Source organism: Lissotriton helveticus, chromosome 1_1 (assembly GCF_964261635.1).
Source record: "Lissotriton helveticus chromosome 1_1, aLisHel1.1, whole genome shotgun sequence".
NCBI lineage: Eukaryota > Metazoa > Chordata > Amphibia > Caudata > Salamandridae > Lissotriton > Lissotriton helveticus.
The window spans coordinates 79,153,955-79,176,907 of record NC_136057.1 but is presented as its reverse complement, the minus strand read 5'-3'; the positions used below and the strand labels follow the sequence as shown (position 1 = coordinate 79,176,907).

General features: G+C 46.2%; 1 protein-coding gene across 1 annotated transcript in view; it reads left to right on the top strand.

The window, feature by feature from the left end:
- Window positions 1-8,709: 8,709 nt before the first annotated feature.
- The window catches only part of LOC144758667 (uncharacterized), a 68,502-nt gene continuing 54,258 nt past the window's right edge, over window positions 8,710-22,953 (top strand). Inside the window, exon 1 of the mRNA XM_078646441.1 lies at window positions 8,710-10,302. Within this exon, the coding sequence (XP_078502567.1) occupies window positions 8,736-10,302 (1,567 nt within the window). The 5' untranslated portion in view covers window positions 8,710-8,735. The remainder of the gene's footprint in view (window positions 10,303-22,953) is intronic.

The following is a 22,953-nucleotide window of genomic DNA, read 5'->3' as shown; positions in this document are numbered from 1 at the left end:
GAGCTGCCCCCGTGTGTTGGTGCATTTGCTCCAACTCGACTACCCACTGCGCTATTTTGTCCTGGTTCTGCGCTCGCTCTTTGTTGTTGGCCACAGCGATAGATATAAATTCGCCTCATAAGACAGCTTTAAGGGCAGCCCACTGCGTTGCCCGTGTAATGTCAGTGTTGTCATTGTGGGTCAAAAAGTGTGTGATGGCGGATTTGATCCGATCCACTGTCGATGGGGTATGAAGGAGGGATTCTTTGAGGCACCAGTGTCGTTGTGGGGTCGGTGGGGCTGGGAAGAGGAATGTGGCAACCACCGGGGAATGGTTAGAGAGGGAGGCTGGCAAGATGTCTACTTCCTGTGCTTGCGACACTAGCGGGGAGGCGCAGAGAAAGTATTCTAGTCTGGCGTAGGACTTATGGGCCCCTGACTGGTAGGTGTATGCAGTACTGCGTGGGTGTAGGTGTCTCCACAGGTCAATAAGGCCCAAATCCCGGAGGTGTGCGTGTCCGGACTTAGAAAAGGCTCCCACTTGACCTGACCTTTGGCAGGAGCGATCTGCCGCGTTATGGAATACTAAGTTAAGGTCGCCCCCCAACAGTAAATGTCGTTCAGTGTTGGCTGTGGCTGCTGCTAATGCTTTCTGGAGAAAGGCTTCCTGCCCTTCGTTGGGCGCGTATACAGAACCCACCACTATTGTCTGACCTGCTATTAAGAAGCGGTATACCAATAGCCGCCCCTTTATCTCTGACTCTCGCTGGAGGACCTTGCCCTTAAAAGATTTGGATAACAATATTGCTCCCCCTGCCACCTTCTTGGAGTAGGACGAGAAAAGTTGCGTGGGAAAGGCACGAGATTTAAGTCTGTGCTGATCTTTGGGTAGTAAGTGAGTCTCCTGGAGGAGGCAGAGATCAGCTGCGGATTACTCTAGAAGGGAGAGGACCGCTCGCCGTTTAATGGGGTTGTTGAACCCTCGCACATTAAGAGAGTGAATTATAAGTCTGGAGTGAGGCATCGTCTTTCAAGGTTAACTCCGGAGCTCTGTGTATCCTGTGGGAAATAAAACACAAAAGAAAGGTGGACAGAGGGGCGGCCCCACCCCCAACAAACCCTCCCAACGAACCCCAGACCCCAACCCCAACTCCGCTCCCCCCAGCCCCGTGTTGTACCCCAACTAGTGAACATAGTCCCAGTCCTGCCCTCATGAAGTGCAGGGCTGTGGTGAGTTACCTGTGTGGACGTTCTGCCACGACGCTCCCCATGGCTCCCCCCCTACCCCCGGACTCACATAGTGATTGATGCTAATGGGTACTCCCCCCGGAGTTCAATCAATCTGAAGACGTGGTGTCCTTGGCCACCTTGTGGATGGCGTTGTCCATCTCTTTCTTGATGGTATGAGCGTCGGGGTTCGAGCTCGCTACCGGCGAGCGGCGTGTAACAATTTGCTGCCAGCCATCCCTGGACTGTCGTCGGGGTGGTTTCAGTGATGTACCCTCCTCCGCCTGGGTGATGCCCAGCAGTGCGCATGTCTCTTGGAGGGAGCGAAGCTGGTGCAGGGCACCGTTCCATTTAAAAATCAGGCGGAAAGGATGCCCCCAGGCGTATGGGATCTCTTTTCCTCTTAAAAAGTCTGTCGCAACCTTGAAGGTCTTACGCTTTTGAAGTGTGATCGCTGAAAGGTCTTGGAATAAGGCCACTGAGTGTCCCTGAAACCGCAGTGGTTGCTGCCGCCGTGCTTCCTTGAGGATGCGCTCTTTGAGAGGGTAGTCCGGGAGGAAGGCTAGAATATCCAGAGGTGGGGCAGATGCACGGCTCGCCAGCCCCACTCTGTCAGCTCTGTCAATTCTGATCGCAAAGTCCGCCGGTTCCCCCAAAACATCCCGGAATAGGGCATGCAAATAGCCTGTGATGTCCGTTCCTTCTTCTTTAGGTGGGACCCCCCGGACCCGGATGTTGTTCCGCCGGGACCTATTTTCCAAATCCTCGGCGTGGGCTTGTAGGTCCACTTGTTGTTTCTTTAGGCGTATTATGTCCTGCTTCAGCTGTTCCACCTCCTCGTCTCGTGCGCGATCCGCGTCTTCGATGGTGGACACCCGTTTGCCGAGTCCGTCCACCTCTCTCCTGATCTCCCGTACCTCTCCGGCGACTTCCTGTTTCAGGGTGTGGAAGTCCTCACAGAGGGAGTTGAAGAGAGACTCTAGGAAGGATTTGGTAATGGGCACCTCTCCTTCATTGGAATCATGCTGGAGCTTGGGTGCCCCTGGGGACGACTGACCTTTGTCTCCTTTTGTCTGTCCTTTGCTTAACATTTCCGGGAGGGTGCGGTCCCTTTTCTTCCTCTAGCCCGCCATTGTGCGTCCCCGGTTGGGGTTTATGGCGCCTCAACCCCCCTTTCTCCACGCGGGCACTCCACCTGGCGTCTTTCACCGTGCTTGCTCACTACTACACGTGTGGGGGGGCCGACGTGGACATCTTTTCCTGGCAACTCCTGGCACCCCTCACGCCAAATTTGCTGTGGATACAGCCCCTGCATCGGGCTCTCAGGTGCAGTGCCTCTTGTCCGGTGTCGGCCTGGAGCACATGTGCGGGGTTTCCACCCCCTCGAAGACCTCCCCCACCTCACCTCTCCTCGATCCGCGATTGGGGGCCACAAGGACCCCCGGGGTGCTCTTGCGTGGGCCGGCTGGTCGTGCACCATGTGTCTACCATGCCCCCGGTACCTCCGCCAGCCCCCGGGTTCCTGTCACCTCCTGCTCGGTTCTCTGTCCTATTCTGGCCGCTAAGGGGTGCGTGGGGGACTCCCAGTCTCCCCCTGGGTGCCCTCGCGGCCTTGCTCCAACACCAGGCGGAGCCCACTTGTGGGGCCAGATGGCTCGTGTGGGCCCGGGCAGTCCCGGTCTTAGGCCGCGACCTCGGCCTCGATTTCAGCAGTCTCTCTCGGCCCCCGGTTGTGCCGTCGGGCGCGGGGGGTCACTCCGCCTCTTCCTGTTGCCTCTGTGACCTCTTTCAGGTGTCTCGTGGGGCAAGGCCACGAAGCAGGCCAGCACGGGCAGGCCCGGGCGCCCCCAGATGCAGGCCGCGTCCCCGACCTCGATTTGACCTCTCCCCGCCGGCCATTAAGGGCGTAGGCGGCCGCGAGTAAGCTACCTGCATGGGGATCTTCTGTTGCTCTGCCCACCTCAGGCACGGCCTATGGGGTTGGTGTGGGGGTCGCTACTCCATCTATGGCTCCCCCCGCTGCTCCTCACCCACTTGCCGCTCTGAGTCTGGGGGCTATAGGGCCCCTGGTGTGCTGGCGCAGGTCCGGCGCTCTCCCTCCACTTGGCTCTAGGCCCCTCGATTCGGCCACCGGTCTCGGGCCTCTCCGCCCTCTCCGCCCGGGCTCTCCCTTTCTCTGGGCCACTGGGGGGGAGTGGACAGCCGCGAGGGGGTCACCCCGCTGCTCCGTTGTTGCTCTCTCGGTCCCCTTACGGCGCTCTGAAGGACGCCCGCCGGGGCAGTGCAGCACGGGCAGACCCGGGCACACCCAGCACTAGGCCGTGTCCCCGGCCTCGATTTTGGTGCCGCCGACTTCCGGGCGCACCTCCACCGCCGGGCTGCCGCCCATCACCCTCCTCCGGCCACAGCCCCTCAAAGACAGCAGCAGGGCCGCCGGGACCGTTTGCAGGCAATGCAGGAGTCAGCGCCGCTCCCCGGGGTTGCTCCAGACGCCGCTTCCACCGGGACTTCTCTCTGTGCACCGCCAGCTCACGCGGCCTCCGCCACCGCTCCGGCACTCGTTGCCGCGATGGACCTCGTCCCGCTCCTGTCACCGTCGCTCAAGGAGCGGCCGCCTCGGCTCCCTCGGTAGTCAGGGGGCTCACCACCGTCTCCTGCCCTTGCTAAAGCTTCGTGAGGGGAGAAGTGTTATTATTATGGTCCGGGCAGGGCAGTTACGGAGGAGTACCCGGGATGTGCGACCTCTCACTCCGCCATCTTGGCCACGCCCCCCAGCCATGGCTCTTTAAAGAACATTGCAATATGATATTTAAGCACCCATATTAACAGTGTTTAGATCCAAGCTACATGTGCCAGAATGCTATGTATCCTTGCTGAAATTCAGGACTTGAGGTGTACTGTGCAAAGGGGGCCCTTTCTGACCTTGTTATAATACATAAAATATTTGTATGGCCTCAGTGTGTGGTCTTAACTCCTTTATATCCAGAATGGGAAACAACCTTTACAACGCAACCATTACAGCGCACTACACTTACAACGCAGGCATTACAACGCATACCATTACAACGCATACCATTGGAGTTACAATAGTAATTTTGACCTCCTCACTATCCAAGACTTACCCTACTGTTGCACCCCCTGGAGTTAGAATAGCAATTTTTACCACTACACTATCCAACACTTATCCTACTGTTGCACCCCCTGGAGTTAGAATAGTAATTTGTATCCCCACACTATCCAATACTTACCTTAAATGCAATGTAATGGTATGCGTTGTAATGGTTTGCGTTGTACAAGTAGTATGCGATGTAATGGAATGCGTTGTAAAGGTAGTTTTTTTAAATGCGATGTAGTGTCATGCGATCCAATGGAATGCTTTGTAGTGGATGTTGCGATGTAAACACTGCATTGTAAGAGCATGTGTTGTAAATGTATGCGTTGTAATGTCATACATTCGCCCAGAATGGGTCAGTTTGGAGTTGTTACTCATTTTCATGAATATCTGCTCAGACCTTGTTTTTTAATGTTTGTACTCAGTGGGAGGTTGTCTCTGCAATGGATTAAGAAGTATGCTAGGAGGAAACAAAAGCATATTTTTACAGAACAATATTAGTTTCTTCTCTCAGAATGCATGTCTTTATTAAGCACCTTTGTCCACAGTTCTGTAGATTGAACCCTTTGATATCCGGACTTTGTTCCCTAAAGTAAGGTGGTTGTTTTATTCATAACTAGCATATGAAGCCGACTTCTAGTTCGTTGATATACTAATGATTTGTGGGGCCCGGGCAACACATATTTGGGGCTCCCTATTTGGAATACATTTGAATGTATTACCGCTTTTAGGGTCATTGAAGTCCGTGTGATGCCCCAAAAATATTTAATCGTGTTAAGCCTTCGGAACCCGGGGCCGGCAAAAGCATCTAAAAGCCCAAGCTGGCTATAGTCCACCAGCCAAGTACTAGCAAAAGAAGCTTGAACAAACATTGATAAAGATATTTCTTTTTGCGATTGAGTCTATATTTTTTCTTGCAAAAAGGTTTTATGTGGCTGTCCAGTCAGCTTGTTACTCCTATTGCAGGAAATCCTGTTAAGGGTTATGTGTTCTAAGTTTGAAGTACTGGGTTTTTCAGAACCGGTACCGAACCGGCAACCCAGCGGTGCCAGGGGACAACACCCTAAGACTTCGGGTACTTCCTGATTCAGACACAGAAACTCAGAGTCTTCTAGGTGAAGTCAAAGATAGAATTTATTGGCTGCAACCAAGTAACAGGCATCCTACAAGTACAACAACACGGTGTGTATATTCTCAGGAGACTGCTCAATCTTACAAAGCCAGGCTTCTCTCTTTATACAAAATATTATGCTTTAGGCAAACATTCTTTACATTTCAGTTGACCATTCACATGTTTTTACTAAAAAGGAAAAGCAGAGTCATGATGACAAGCCCATATTTCAGTTTGTCCAGCCCACAATAAATTATCCGGCAAGGCCCAGTATTTTCATCAGATATCGACGGACCCCCAATAAAAACAGGCACCTCCTCATCGTAAAACAAGCAAGAGAGAAAAGAACAGGGACAGGTGTGAGCAAGATTAGGCAGGGTGTGTGTGTGATGAAAAGGTTTATGGCAGGCTGTGCCTTGATGCTATCTTGCTCGGCCACTGGGAAAGGAACTGGCCGGACAGGTTCGGCCTGGGGCAATGGTTCCAGCTTGCCCAGGTCTCAGAGAAGTCAATTAAGGTGTACATGTCCTTTGGAATCGAATTTGGCTTAATCATCTGCCTATGTGAGGGCAACTCACAAAATGGCTGCCGTGCACAAAATGGAACCCAAGGGTTCGGAACGACAATGACGATTTCGGAGTGAAATCGTCACTCGAATATGACGAAAATGCTTGTGCATAGTGTACTTGTCATTTTCGGTCTTTTGATACCAAATTCGTCATGCTACGATGATGTTCGTAACACGGGTCCAGAATTTTCAGTACCACAAGTTTAGTGGACTAGTGCATAACATTACAATAAAAAGACATAAAGCACTTGAAAGTGTAGCTTTAGTTGCTGAATATTTGTAATTACAAATAAATCCCCTTTCACAATAGGCATTCCTGCTGCAGCAGCGAAATACAAAGCACCGATCTCAGGATTTTCGCCATCGCATTTGTGAAAATCGAATAACTTTCTCTTTATTTCTCTTCCCCTGCCTTGTCCATCTCTACTTCTATATATCTGTAAACCTACAGCTAAACCCGAGCCGCTTTCAGTGGCGGGCCTTGGCGGGGTCGCGAACCCCAAATCTCAACAATCGTTTCGCCGGTATCCCACAAACGATGCCGGGGCCACAAGTGTTCCTTTTCAGCGTGTTTTTATTTTAAGCCAAGTCACTCTGCTCATTTCGGAGGAAACCTCCTGGTTCACGAGTACGAGTGCAATGCAAATCACAGTGTTTATACAATATCATGTGACACACCTCTACGTAATAGACAGTGACAACAGATTCAAGGTGTTTGACCGTCCTCGGAGCTGGAAAAACAGACTTGTTTAGTCAATGTTGGGAGATACATCGTGAGACATTGCATAAAAATCATCATGCAGTATGTAAATTAAACATTACGTCATTGCTGTTAACCTAAACATTTTTCTTGATTTATTTTACGTGCTTTTGCGAAAAGCATTATTCTGCATCGTCATGTGCGCCACCTTGTCATTTCCAACCAAATAAGTGCTGGCGAACGTTCACTGTGATTATAAGATAAACCACGTCATCTGTAATTCTACGCGCTTGGTGTAAAACACATTCAATCATTAGTGCTGGTGACCAAGCGCGTAGAATTACAGATGACGTGGTTCATCTTATAATCACACAGAACTCAACTCTGAGGTGAGGCTGGGTAGACCACGCATACACAGTTGAATGTGAGGGTTGAGACTGCACAGATCAAGCATGCACAAGAGAATGTGAGGGTTGAGGCTGGGCAGACCACGCATACACAGTTGAATGTGAGGGTTGAGGCTGGGCAGAACAAGCATGCACAAGAGAATGTGAGGGTTGAGGCTGGGCAGACCAAGCATGCACAAGAGAATGTGAGGGTTGAGGCTGAGCAGACCAAACATGCACAGGAGAATGTGAGGGTTAAATCCGGGCAGACCACGCGTGCACAAGAGAATGTGAGGGTTGAGGCTGGGCAGACCAAACATGCACAGGAGAATGTGAGGGTTAAATCCGGGCAGACCATGCGTGCACAAGAGAATGTGAGGGTTGAGGCTGGGCAGACCACGCATGCACACTACGGGGCAGATTTATTATTTTTAAGTGCAGCATAGTTCAAGAGTTAGGTGCAGCACTTTGATGTGCAAGGGGGAGAAAGCAGCGCTGAGCCAGATTTATGAAATACAGCACGCTGCTGCTCACTACCCCTGCACTAGTACACAGTCTACCTAGTGCCACACAAAACCTTTACACCATAGGCCAGATGTGTGTGTGCTGTCAAGCATAGGATTCGTACTGGAAACACACCATTCCAGTATAAAACCTATACATAGAGTAATCCTTAAACACTCCAGATTTAGTATTTGTCAATAGTGGTGGCTGTAGTCCTATTTAGATCGCATAATGCCAACCGTGTATATGTAAGAATACTCAATATCACCATTCATGGACTACAAGTAATTCACTGCGACGCAGCTTGTGTACTACATCATCTTCAGAGGTGGGCACGCGCCACACCTATATTGAAATAACAAATCCCCTCTAAGACCTCTGCCTCAGCCCTAAAGGGGTGAGAGGTCAAGCCCCTCACTTCATTGCAAACCAGGTGGAAATGCATACACCCGAACAAAAGCAGAGATCTCCTTGCTTGAGTTTACTTTCTATTCCAAAATTACAGAGGATCAGATCAGGTGGACACAGCTTTGGTACATGCTCCTTTCATCCAGAAAGCTGACAACCCACAAGCCTATTCAGACTAGATTCTTCCCTGGTCTGATTTGTTATCTCCTCTTTAATGTATTTCTGATTCAGTGGTAAGAAACCCCAGGTTGAACATGCTCTCTATATATGCAGTGACATAACAAGCGTTTTGTAGATCCTGTAGAGGTTTGGTATGTTGGCGCGTGCTTCAGTCACTGAAGTGAATATTGCAAAAGAGAGCTGTACAGTGCAAGTGAGAATGATAGTGCACTCTGGTCTGCTAGGGTGCTATAAACCTTTCATTGCTGCAAGGCAGTTAGAATATTCTCTTTTTTTGTGGTTGCACAGTGTACAATTTGAGCAGACCAAGGAACAGACATAGTGTTGGAAACACATTTCAAATCCTTGCCTTTCATAATATATGAACTAAGTTGCGGGTATTGTGACATTTTAATGATTCATTTTTTTCTGGTTTTAGAAATGAGCGATGTTCTCTGATCACACTGGGGTTGGTGAGACAGGAAGGAGTATTTTGACCCAACTGTCCTGTGATAACGTGTTGTCTTTTCTCTTTTCCTCTCCTCTGCAGACACTTGAGACTTGAACATCAATTTACCGGAATGGGGAGAAGACGGGCTCCAGGAAAGAAAGTGACAGCGCAGTGTTCACGTGAATCCGTAAGAGCCACAGTCCCATCTTTACTTCTTCATGACGTCTCAGCTTCAAGATCTCGAAAAGATACTCAGAGGGACAATGAGTTGGAACCGCTTTCGGAGAACCTGCCCCACATTATCCTTCTATCCATGCTGGAGGAGTTGGAAGCAAAACTGCATAACTTGATGAATACTGTGGAGGACATACCTTCTAGAGTCGCTGGGCTGATTAAGAAAATCTGGATAGAAAAGGATCAAGGTTATCTAGATAATGGTGCAGTGTCTTTGGAGATGGTCTGTCCGGCGAGCATTAGAGATTGTGCGACCCCTCAACTGGACAGGCCAGGGGAACCAAGCTTGTGTTTTCAGCCGGTGTTCTCTGATTGGCATGCACCAAAGCAGGAGTGTACGCTCTCCTCGCCAACTGAGGTTCAAGTGCGTCCAGAGGAGCCAAACCTTTGTCTACAGCCAATGTTTCCTGATCGACATCACCCACAGCAGGACCAGTGCATGCAGCCTGGGTTTCCAGATAGAAATGGAGAACAGCAGGATTGTCCTCTATCCCAGTGCCCTCAGACAGATCCTCCATGCAGATCACAGGAGGCAAAGCTGTGTCTTCACTCGGAATTTGTTGATGGGCAGAGACCAGAGCAAGAACAGAGCATACAGACGGCGTTCCCAGAAGAGTTGGAGCCAGATGAGCCCCTGAAGCAAGAACCATCTCCATTGTGTGAAAATAGCTGGGACCAGCAACAGAACCTCTGCCCACACCCACTATTTCCTGATGGACACGAACTACAGCAAAACCACTGTACACAACCCGCTCTACCAGATGGGAATGGACCTGATGATCCCTTGGAGGAAGAATTGATGTGTTCTGATTTCCAAGATCGCCAGGAGAACCAGTGCCTACAACCCGTGTCACCTGATGGGAAGTCATCAGATGAACACTTAGAGTCTGGGCTGTTGTCCTTTGATGATTTGGGGTCACAACAAACCCAGTGCCTACAGCAACACCTATGCTTGAAGCAGGAACTTCCTTTTGCGCAGGATCCAATCGTGAACTATGAGCTGGAATCTATGCGCCCTGAAGCACTGGAACCAGACAAACATGACAATCTAGACCCGGCCTATACTGATGCACATGGTTCAGATCAGAAGTACAAGCTAGAACCACTGCACACTGCAGCACAGGACCGAGAGCTAGAGTCAGTGCTTCCTGAAGCACAGGAACCAGATAAAAATGACAATCTAGAACCGGCCTGTACAGATGCACACCGTTCAGATCAGAAGTACAAGCTAGAACCTCCCTGTACTGATGCAGAGGGTTCAGATCAGAACTACATACTCGAACCACTGCACCCTGAATCACAGCATCAACATCAGAACTGCAAGGCAGAACTGCTCTGTCCTGATGAGCGGGGTCAGTGTGTGCCTTCATCATTCCTAGGACTGGATACAAATACTGCAGATGAAGACTCAATGGAGAGAGGAAATACAAAATCACATTTATTGCTGTTCGAAGCTACCCCAGGTATGTGTTTCACTATAAATGGTCTCTCGGAGTGCATACTAACACATGTAACCTCTTCAAAATGCGTATGGTCAGATTTTTGAAAGTCTCTGAAGGGAGGATTATGGTTTGGAATGAACCCACTGAGCGATACTGACCCCCAGCCTCAACAGCAGGGCTGACCAGGGATGTTGTTGTCACTGCAGAGTTCTCCAGGAGTGCACACCACCTCGTGATAGACAGATACACAAAGGTTTTTGGAACTCTGACGTGACTTGAAATAATCTTATTATATGCACCAGGTGGTACTTTATCCCGTATAATACATGGTCACACCATCACCTTTCCCTCAAACCTTGGTCCGTAGCTCCTATATATGCAGCAAACATGAAGAATGAACTTAAAACCTCTTGTGCAAAAGTAAAAATAAAAACTGTTAGATATTTGTTGCAAAAAGATGTTAGAAACAGTTCAATAAATGTCCATTGAAAAAAAAAAAAGCTGCAGTAGCTCGGAACGTGTAGAAACATGCAGAAAGATTCCACCCTTTCTTTATCTAAGGAAACTAATAAACATATTCCCTCTGCTTCTCATAGTAAGCTAGTAACATACAGCAGAAGTAATAAAAGCAAAGTTCTGTTTGTTGCTTTAAACAGCTGCTTCAATTATGCTTCGTGACTTGACCTTCTTTTCACATCAGCTGCTGGCGCTGGCAGCAGACATTGTGCCCTCAGAACTCGACTGTAATAACTTATAAAAGCTGAGTTCTGACGTCTTTTCTTCATAATCACTGACTTGGTGCATCACAAATTCCTGATTATAAAGAAATTAGAGGCTGCCATTTATACAGGGATTACAGAATCCCATGTAATATAATTATATATATACACACATATAATAACTTTGGTACAGTTCAATGAATCTGCACAAAACTATTTGGGATTGGCATGGCTAGTTTCATGCAGTGTTTTTTTGTGGTCCTCAAATTAAGCCACTAGTCATTTAAGAAAGAGCTAGCGGGACCTTTAGCCCATGAATGGTCCGTGCATCTGAACTCGCAGACCCAAATGTAAAAATATATTGGATCCAATTGGATGAGGAAGCTTTTTCGCCCATCCATTTCGGATACGTAAACCCAAAGTTGGGTCTGCGGACCTGAAGCTCCCTGATTGGCTGGCTACATCTTGAACCATTACATGATGAAGAGACTTGTTCCCCGCATTCTGTAAAAATACTAAAGAAGCCATAAAGAGCTGTGGTGCCGTCCTGTCTCTGCCTGGCACAGGGGCTCCCTAAAGTTAAAATGTAGAAAGAAATTGCTGATTTTGAACAGAGGTTGGATTCCACATCATGACCCTTGAGGTCCGCAAACCTTAGGCAGGTGTCTGCGCAGGCACAGTAATTGGCCTTGTACCCTGGTGGACATTTGTGATGTTCGGAGACCTGCTGCTCGGTCTGAAACCCTATCGATATCCAATAAGGATACACAAGTTTGCAAGGGTCCGAGAACCCCAAGAAAGTGTCCGGGAACCCTTAAAAATAAAAAATAAAGAAACATAAGCCAGGCCCTTTAGGGAATCCCCTGCTGTGCCCAGGCACCGTTGAACACCTGTGCCTGCTTGGAGTTGGCTGTAGGCTGTTCTGTGTGAATATGATGAAAAAAACACCCACTGAAAACAAGCATTGTCAAAACAAATAGGTGTTTCCTATCCGAAAGCTATTGGCTTTGGCAACTAGTTTTATCCATTATGTACACCAGTGTGACTGCTGTTCGACATGGCTAAAAGTTAGTGGCATGAGGTTGGTGGGGTAGATAGAAGGGGGATAGATTGGGGTAGAGTGGAATGGGGTAGATTGGAGTCAAGTGGGGTAGATTGAATTGAGGTAGATTTGGGTGGAGTGGAGTAGATTGAGGTGGAGTAGGATGGATCGGGGTGGATTGGAGTGGGATAGATTGGGAAAGAGTGGGGTGGAATGAGGTAGATTGGAGTAGAGTGGAGAAGACTGGAGTGGAGTAGATTAGAGTGCAGTATATTGGGGTAGTTTGGATTGCGGTACATTTGACTGGATTAGAATGGAGTGGAGTTATATAGAATGGTTTAGGGTAGATTGGGTTTGGGTGGGGTAGAGTGTGGTGGAATTGATGGGAGTAGATTTGAGTGGGGTAGATTGGATGGGGTAGATTGGGATAGGTAAGTTTGGGATGGAGTGGTGTAGGGTAGATTGGAGTAGGGTGGAGTGGGTTAGATTCGACTGGAATGAGGAAGGTTTGGGTAGAGTTGGGTGGAGTAGAATTGGTTAGATTGGAGTGGAGTTTTGTGGGGTAGATTAGGATGGAGTGGAGTGGGGTAGATTGGATGAAGTGGGGAGGGATAGATTGGGTGGAGTGGGGTAGATTACAGTGGAGTGCAGTAGATTATGGTAGATTGGAGTTGGATAGATTGTGGTAGTTTGGAGTGGGTAGATTCTGGTAGTTTGGAGTGGGTAGAGTGTGGTAGGAGTGTAGATGAGTTGAATAGATTGCAGTTGGATACATTGAAATGGAGTGGGGTAAATTGGACTGAAGTAGAGTGAGGTAGATTGGGGTGAAGTCAGTTAGATTGGAGTAGATTAGAGTTGGGGTAGATTGAAGTTGAGTGGGGTAGACTGGGGTATATTGGAGCAGAGTGGGGTAAATATGAGTGGAGTGGGGTAGTTTTGAGCGGGATGGGGTAGATTGAGTTAGAGTGGGGTAGATTGCGGTGAGTAAATTGGTACTGGATAGATTGGAATGGGGTGAATTGGAGTGGGATGGACTGGGGTACTTTTGAGTGAAGTGGGGTGGATTTGAGTGGAGTGGGGTGGATTGGTGTGGGGTAAGTGGTGTGGAGTAGAGGGGTTGTGGAGTGTTGTTTCATGGGGTGAGTGGCATAGATTGGAGTGGAGTGGTGTGGAGTTGAGTGGCGTAGTGTGGAGTATACTTGGTGTGGTAGCGCCCTGCCATTACAGACAACACATTCTCAATTGAAATGATCACTACATTTACACCGAAATATGGTTTTACTGCGCATAAATGATAATGTTTGCAAATGTCATCCCTTAGTGTATTAATGTGTTTCAATCTTATTCAAATATTTTTCTCCACACTTCAGTAATACAAAACAAATGTGCTTCATTTATACTAATTCTGATATATTCTGAAACATCCGCACAGTTCTTTATTTTAGGTCTTGCCGCAACAGCGCTTAACTTTGTGGGCTTACTGCACACCCATTACTTTTTATTTGTTTCTTCGAATCTCCTTTAAACAGCCTTGCTTCCAAATGGCTAATCTTTCCTACTTGTCCCTCCTTTTTGTAGATTGTTCCCTCCCACGGAGAACCGTCCCGTTACTTGTATACTTGCAATGGTCCCATATTATCAACTGCTTTAGGCACTTTTTCTTTTTTCTTTGTCTAAGAGCACTTCACATGAGCACATTTTTCACTCGCTCCAAGCTTTTTTGTAAACGGCTGTAATTCTTGTTCATATCTCGTCACATTTGCTGTTCATTCACAGACCGAGTTCAAATGTCAGACGATGTTTCCCCTAAACAGCCTGTTCTTTCTCTGACTTCAAAGTAAGAGAGCCAGTTCCTCACCATCTCACTCATCGCTGATTGCCTCTCCTTGCTTGTTATTTACAAAAGCAAATTACTTCATTTTCTTGCCTTCACCACCTCCCCTTCGCATAATGGTAGCAGCCGTTTCAACTAAAGTGCTCATGTCTACTGCTTCCGACCAGAAACTTCACTGTCGACTGTAAAGTTGGCACCTAAGGTACTGGAAGGACGGCTTGGGGTGGAGGGGACATTGGCATATACAGAGGGCCATGCCATTGAAGCATCTTCTGGCAGCTCCCACCAGCAGCATCATGACGCGACCCTGCCCCATCTGTACAACGTGTCCGGGCCGAAAGCAGTATAGGATAACAGCTATATATTCTGTAAACAGTTGCTTGCTGCGTACAATCCACTGTACTAAATGATATGAGGTATTCTTAGTACATGTATTTCTAAAATGTCACATGTTGTAATATTTAGGACACATACTATTGTAATGCATGTTGATCTCTAGTAATGTTTAGGACATGTATTATTTGTAAAGTAGAAATGCTTTCCACTTAAAATTGAATATATATACTTGGTAGTTTGTTTAATGGACTAATCAAACCAAATGTCAGAAGTACAGTCCTATAGAATTGTGAAGCACTCTGATACCCAGTTGGGTCACGTTTGCGCTATATAAAACACTTAATTAATAAATAAATAACACACCTGAGTGCGGGGAGATCCCCCCACACACACCTGGTGCCTGCTGTGAAGAAGGTGTGTGAGGGCTGAAAATTTACATTCATGCCTGCGTGGTGGCCATATTGAAGCAGAAACCCATCAGGACATCTCAGGCATTTACACCCAATACTGTGAAAGACAGCAAGCCCGTAGGCTGATTTGGAATTATTGGGCACTTTGCTAGTGGTATCTTGAGGAAAATAATCCAATACCGGCGACGAGGCCAAACTACTTTTAAAAAATAACCTACTCACCTTGGGGAGGGACTTCTCAGGCTCTGATTGTGGGCTGGGATTCCCTGCAACAGAGAGCAACCATTTGTAGCTTCTTATCAGACTACTAGTCCCCTTTCCCGGCGTTCTGAAAAAAAATGTAATATCAGCATTTTTAGGTGCAGCACCTAAGGAGCTTATTGATGGCACAGTAATAACTCTCTGTTCCCGGCATTCTATTTTCATTAATCATATCCACCACATTTGATTGAAATTCAAATGGTAGGCCTCAGTAACTACGTGTCAATCTTTGTAACCCGGCAAAATGCAGTAGGATAGTTCTTTTTCAACTGATGGTGTGGGACACTGCTAAAAGTAATTTGCAAAGTCAGTAGGTTTGCAAGGCAAGACCAATTGGCTTTGCCAGTGCTTGTTTTTTGTTGTGTGCTAGTAAAGAAATCTTACACCTTCTCCACTTGTGTGGATACTCAGCAGAATTGTCACATACATTCTCTCATTTTGAAGTCATTGGAAGAAAAGTAAACACCAAGCTTTCTCAAAGAGAGAGAGCTTGACATTTGACCTCTGTCTTTGAATGCACAGCAAATGTGACCAGATAAAAACAAGATTTAAAGGCCTTTTTAAAGAAAGCGTGTTTGTGGAAGAATACAGTAAACAAGGTTTGGGCAGCGGGAGGGACGGATGTGAATTACAAACCACAAATCCAATGGTAAGGAATGGGTGGAATGTATTCCCACTGATGCTTCCTGAATATCATATCCAGGAAATGGGGTGTGGAAATCGCACACGAGTTAAATGAAGATGGAATCAGTTCATAAGTTGGGTGGTGCATAGAAGTAAAACCCCCTGTGCTGAGGGTTGGAGAATTGCGTGATAAGCGCTGTTTCCCTCAGGAGCAGCGTCCCTTCAGTGCACTTGGAAGAACGCGTTCTTTAATTGCTTTAATAAAAATGTCTTGAAATTAATTCTTGTGTAATCTTTTTATTCTTTTTCTTAGCTTTTCAATATTTTTCTTATTCCACATTATTCATTCATAATTTATTCTCTCTTGTCAGCCCAATGCATTTCGGGCGTTCGCCCTTCGTCAGGGAACTTAATTCTGAAACCAACCAAGTGAGGCACACATTTAATATGTACAAGTACATATGCTTATAATTGCAAATTAACATCATGCATTAAATCATGTTTATCGATTTTATCATGCAAAAAACGAATATCGGGTTGGATTTTAGTTAACAAATGAATCTCGGTGGAAAGAAACAAATGAGGAAATGTTAGAATGAAGGAAATTGAAGGAGGGAAAAGGTAGCCAGTTCACTGAAAGAGTGCAGAATGAGAACATAGTTATCCCGGCTAGATACACCCAGGTGTGTGTGAATGTTATACGCTGTGATTGTCAAAAAAATGTGACTCATGCGTATGCATATGGAGTAGACCAAGTGAATCCCTTGGGTCTGACCTGTTGCTGTTGCGTAAGCATACGTTCAATGCCGTATGTAGAGCGTAGATGGAGTCTATAAAAGATGTAAAATCGTGATAAGACTAATACAATGAAATAACCTGATCGCAGCGGTCGTGTGTTTTAACGCGTGGAACGGCTTTGGTGCTTACCGCGGGTTCTTGACGATGTGGCGTTTAATCCTCTCCGCACGAATGTGTGAAGACGGAGTGTTGAACGGCCGACGCTGTAATGTAAGTGACTCCGACATGAGTGTTGGATTCTGATTGGGACAGCGCTCGGACATGTGACCAGAGAAATGCGTAATCCTTTCCGATAGGCGGAAAAGCAGTCATAAGGGCTGTTGCTACGGTGACCGCGTTTTTTGAGCGTGAAACTTTATCCTCGATGCATTTGAAACAGTAGTAGGCCAGGATATCATCAAGATCTTCAAATCTACAAGAAACAAAAACACCAACATGACACAAAAAGAGAGACAGGCAATTCAAACCCTAGCGAACAATAAAGACATCACGATACGCCAAGCAGACAATGGCGGCGCCCTAATAATCATGGGCACCGAGTTTTACGAGAAAAATGTCATGGAACACATCAATGACAAGGATACTTACATGCGATTGGAGAACGATCCGACCAAGGAATTCGTTAAAAGCCTAACCAAAATCATCGACACCGCCATCGACACAGGCGTCATTACCAGCAAGGACAAAGAATTCTTGGTGAAACAAAACCCATCCATTCCATATATTTATATGATCCCTAAAATCCACAAACATCCAACCACTCCTCCATTCCGTCCAATCGTGTCTACCATCAATTCCATCCATGAACCGGTGGGCAAATTCATCTATAAGCACTTACAACCATTAGTCCAAAAGATACCCACCTACATTAGAGATACCACTCAGTTTTTGAACATTCTGGAAGAACATAAAACATCATTCACCACCAATATGATCTTAAGCACCATTGATGTCAAGGCATTATACACCTCCATCCCTCACAATCTGGGTCTAACAGCGATTGAGAATGCACTGCTTAACAGCGATAAGGAGGAAAACCTGAAATTATTACTGATGGAACTGATGCACCTCACGCTGTTTCACAGCTACTTTCAATGGGAAAATCAATTCTACGCTCAATGTTCAGGTACATCCATGGGAAATTGTGCGGCCCCATCGTACGCCAATATTTTCATGCACCAATTTGAAACTGAACATATACTAAGCAACACGGAGTGGCAAGACAACCTCATCCTATATAAACGTTAAATCGACGACATTTTCATCTTATGGAAGGGATCAACCGTCGAGTTACAAACAGCAATTCAAAATCTCAACAATGTCAATGACCGAATTCAATTTACATCCAACATCAGTGACACACAGCTATCTTTCTTGGATGTCCTGGTCACCAACAACCAGGGCATATTACAAACCAGCGTATACCAGAAACCAACCGACAGAAACAACCTCCTTCATTTTCACAGTTTCCATCCTCCATCACTCAAAAAACATTTACCGTTTTCCCAATTACTTCGAATCTAGCGAATCGCCTCCTCTCAAGAAATCTATGAACAACAGAAAATTACCACCATTCAAAAATTCAAAGACACAGGGTATCCTGAAACCACGTTGCATCAGGCCATTGACAGAGCACAGGAAATACATAGAGATCAACTGCTACGGCCATACCATGCAAAGGACGAACAGAGGGCTGTATTTGAATCCAAATACTCACTTAAACCATGGTGTCTCTCTCTCTCTCTCCCTCTCTTTCTCTGTTTCTCTTTCTTTCTATCCTTCTCTCTTTCTCTCTATCTTTGTCTCTCTCTCTCTCTCCTTCTCTCTCTCTGTCACTCTTTCTCTGTTTCTCTGTTTCTCTTTCTTTCTCTCTCACTCGGTGAGGGGGAGCGGTGGGGCCGGATGGGGGGATTCAATAGACGACAAAGAGGGGGGATTGATTTATGTAATTTTCCCTTGTCGTCATCTCTCGCGTTCCCCCTGCCCCCCACTGCTCTTACCTGCACAGGCCGCTCCTGGGCTAATGTAGTATCCAGCCTGCTGTGGTTGGAGGACTGAGAGGATTCCGGTGGGATAGATAAGTCAAGCTGGGCAGTGGAGGTGTGCCATGCAGAGGGGGCAAGTAGTTTTGGTATCTAAACAGAAGCTCAGTGTGTCTGGGGATCAGAGAGGCTGTAGGGGAGGTAGAGGTGGGGGCAGTGCAAGTGGGCTTGGGAGTAGAAGGTTCAGCTAGTAGATGAGGGCGTGCATGGGAGAGGGTGGAGGGGTGGTGGTGGGAGCGAATGCCATGGCGGCGCAGAGAGCCAAGAAATCACTGGTCTGAGAGTAAAATCGAGGTTTACCCCCACACAAAACATTCCAAAGCAAATCATTGCTTTCGAGCAAGCGGTCCTATCATCTCTCACTAAATTGGAAAAAACTAAAAGCTTCATGAAAAACAATATCAGTAAGGGCATGACCACAGCAATTCGTGATCTCAAATCAGACACATCCATCATAATAAAACAGGCTGATAAGGGTGGGGCAGTGGTGCTGTGGCCCCGCTCCATGTACCTTACCGAGGGGCAGTCACATGTCAACAACTGCGAGTGGTATAGGCCGTCAAAAGAGGACCCCGTACACGCAATTCAAGATAAAATTGCTAGAATCTCCAGAACAGGGCTAGATGAAGGTTTTTTGGGTCTAAAGGAGTTTGAATACCTCAATAAGAAATTGCCAAGAACGCCAGTTCTTTATTTTTTACCAAAGATTCACAAAAATGAACAGTTACCCCCAGACAGACCCATTGTTTCGGGCTGCGACTCTGCACTAGAGCCAGTGTCCAAGTACATTGATTTCTTTTTAAAACCTTTCATAGTGCAAGTGAAGTCGTATCTCCGTGACACGACGGATTTCATCACCAAAGTAGAGGGGCAAACATTTGATAAAGAAACACAATTGATGGTCACATTGGATGTCGCCTCACTATACACCCAAATTCCTCAAGACGAGGCACTTGAGGTTATAGAAGTATATCTTGACCAGCGTGACAGACCCCACCAGGTACCGACTTCATTTATTGTATCACTGGCAGAAATCACCTTACGGAGCAATTACTTCAAATTTGAAAACTATTTCTTCATACAAATCAAAGGGACGGCCATGGGCTGTCCTTATGCGCCGGAGCCCGCAGTGCTCTATATGGCCCAATATGAAGAACGATTCATTTACAAGAATAATCCATTTTTTGGCCACATAAACCAATGGTTACGATACATCGACGACGTCTGGCTCCTGTGGCAGGGGAGCCAGACTGAGCTCGATCAGTTCCATGCATGGTTAAATTCCCGCCATAATGACATAAAATTCACCCTGAACTCCAGCCCACAGAAAATGACTTTCCTAGACGTCACAGTAGACAGTTGCGATGGAATGCTATCTACAACTATACATAAAAAAGAAACAGACATGAATACAATTCTGCACTACACGAGCTCACATCCACAATGTCTAAAAGAAAATCTGCCCTATGGGCAACTGTTAAGGATAAGGCGTAATTGCACAAATACTTCTGATTTTGAGATTCACGCTACATCATTCTGCAATGAAATGGCGAAAAGAGGTTACCCAAAAAAATTGCTCACTCACTCTAAAAAAAGAGCTAGATTCATCCCCAGGGAGACTCTTCTACAAGTGAAAAAGAAGGAACAGCTTGACAAATTGGTCTGTGTGACGACCTTCGGTCAGCATACAAACCAATTCAAGCGCATCATTCTCAGTAATTGGCATTTGTTGGAAACCATAGAACCTCCTTTCCAAAAACCGATTTTCGCCATGCGGAAAAACACAAGCATAGGACAACAACTCATAAAAGCAGACAGCTATATTCCAAAGCAGAAAAGTGATCTCATTACACAGTGGAATTTAAAACCTATATGTGGGCACCGTAAATGTGGTAATTGCGTTTCTTGTGCAGCGACATTGGAAGGAAATGTTTTTTCCCATGATGGTGTTACATGGAAACATGATGTATTTACAAATTGTAGAACCAAGAATGTGGTCTACGCTGTGGTATGCACGTGCAATAGAGTGTACATTGGGAAGACAACTCAGGCCATCAATACCAGGATCACACAACAACGTTCACGAGTAAAGAAAAAGGTTCTAACTGCACCAATGGTGGAGCACTTCGTGAACAGTAATCATAATGAAAATGATTTCAAATGGACTATATTGTTTTGGATTGACCCAAAACATCATACTAATGTGGAAACAGCTCTACTTCAAAAAGAGGCTTATCTCATCATGAAATTCGATAGTGTGAATAAAGGTCTCAACTGCCTAAGTGAAATTAACAGAGCATGAGAACTCTAAACAACAACACCAGCTGGGCACAACTACCAGTCCCATAAGACACCACTCAGGTCTTTTTGGTCTCAACCGCTCTGATAGGCTACATGAATATCACATGATCGTCTTTCAAACTTGCTGTGACGATCGGAATCATCGCAAGCAGATCTACTCCGCGTCCGTGTGTGAATGAGACACGCTTCCAATTGTGATAACTCAGGTATGCTCGAATATACAAAGGATAGATTTAAGTAGCTTATCCATGCAAGAAATGTGAAGAGTTCCTTACACGCCTTCGTTTCAAATTTCTGTTTCTACAGAACAAAATCCCATTCGAGCCAAAGGAGCGGCAGTTAATTCCGCATCTCGAGGGTCGAGACACGAGTGAGTTCTTAACTTACCATAAACTTACAATCGACCTAATACAAACAACATCTCCAATGCATGTTCATATATATTTTTTACAGAAATGTGATCCCAACTAAGAGATCCAAATTCCAGCACGACGGCACACACGCCGCTGGAACAAAATGACTAAAGGTAAAGACTCGCCTTCCCCCCTCCCTCTTAATCGAGCACTAGTTCGTAGAACAATTTCCTAAAAAACTCACTCTATTGCAGCGTGTACCCACGGCAGAGACCGCATTCCATAACAAGTGCAGCCTTGGATATGAATAAACAAGGTAGGCTGCACCATGATGCAATCATTGTAAATAGTTAATGGATCGAGGACCCTTCAGCTGAAATTCCCCTTTGTTCTTTTTTTGTTGTGTAAACATTTCCCATGGACCAGACTCATACTGCCCTGATGAGAGTCCTTTGAATCATAGAACAGGACTCGAAACGCGTCGGCATTTTCCTTTCAACGACATTCAATGCCAGCGATTCATGTATACTAATTAGCTTATATCCTTCTGACTTGCATATAAGCGGATTGATATTGTATCGGGTTGATACACTGTCTAAGATTTCTTTCTAACTGTTGGTCTTGTATTGAGTACTGAGATTCCAATAATGAGTAATAGTTCCATGTTTTATTGAAATTGTGAGCACACTGTAATTGTCTATTGTATTATATGTTCACTAATGTGTTTATTTCATTGTAAATATTCATGATTTTTTCTACTTGTGTAAAATGTTGTTATATGGCAACACATGAAGTCGATGACGATTTTTGTCTAGTCTACATATATATAAAAAAATCAAAAATTTTGTTGAAAGAAATTGGCAGAATTTAATGCCAGGATAGACCAATAAAAAAATGTATGTTTATCCTCAAGAAACATTCATTGTTTAATTTACAATAGAGGCTTAGGTAAACTCCCCCAGTTACATACTTTTAGAAGTTGGCATTGCTGTGTGTCTGCCTGTCTGATTTGAATTGTATGTCTGGCTTGCAGTGACATGATTCAAAAAGGGGGTGCTGATGGACAGAGTATCTGAGTTAATCAGAACACTCATACCCAGTCAACAGATTAGGGCTTGATCCATCACCGTTTTTTAGCTCACTGCACCATCCCAGTTCAGAACCTGGCTATATGCAAATTAGTCTGTCCCTGGCCCAGTGCATCATGGCAACAGGGCAGACCAAACTACCAAGCCAATTCTTTACTGGAAAGGAAACAAGCTTCCGGGGACCGGTTTCTGGTATTACAGCCGTCTTCGCCCTGGCTTGCTTGAATCCTGATGGTGCAGTGAGCAAGGGACTCATGTCTGAGCATACCCTTCCACACTTGTAGTGGCCAAAATGATTCAAAAAGGGGGTGGTGATGGACAGAGTATCTGAGTTAATCGCAACACTCATACCCAGTCAACAGATCAGGGCTTGATCTATCACCGTTTTTTAGCTCACTGCACCATCCCAGTTCAGAACCTGGCTATATGCCAATTAGTCTGTCCCTGGCCCAGTGCATCATGGGAACAGGGCAGACCAAACTACCAAGCCAATTCTTTACTGGAAAGGAAACAAGCTTCCGGGGACCGGTTTCTGGCATTACAGCTGTCTTCGGCCCGGCTTGCTTGAATCCTGATGGTGCAGTGAGCAAGGGACTCATGTCTGAGCATACCCTTCCACACTTGTAGTGGCCAAAACGATTCAAAAAGGGGGCCTGCCTTTAATTTCTATGGTCTGCCTAGATACAGTATGTGGGAGTTGGTGGGATTCTGTTAGGAGAGAGACACCACATCAAAAGTTTGGGAAAACCTGATCCAATGGCAGAAGGGTGAATGGGAATGTGTGCGCAATGAGGAGATGAGGACCCTGGACGCATGCCAAGAGGGTGGTGGGTCTGAGGGGGCCCTGTGGAGTTTGAAGGGGAG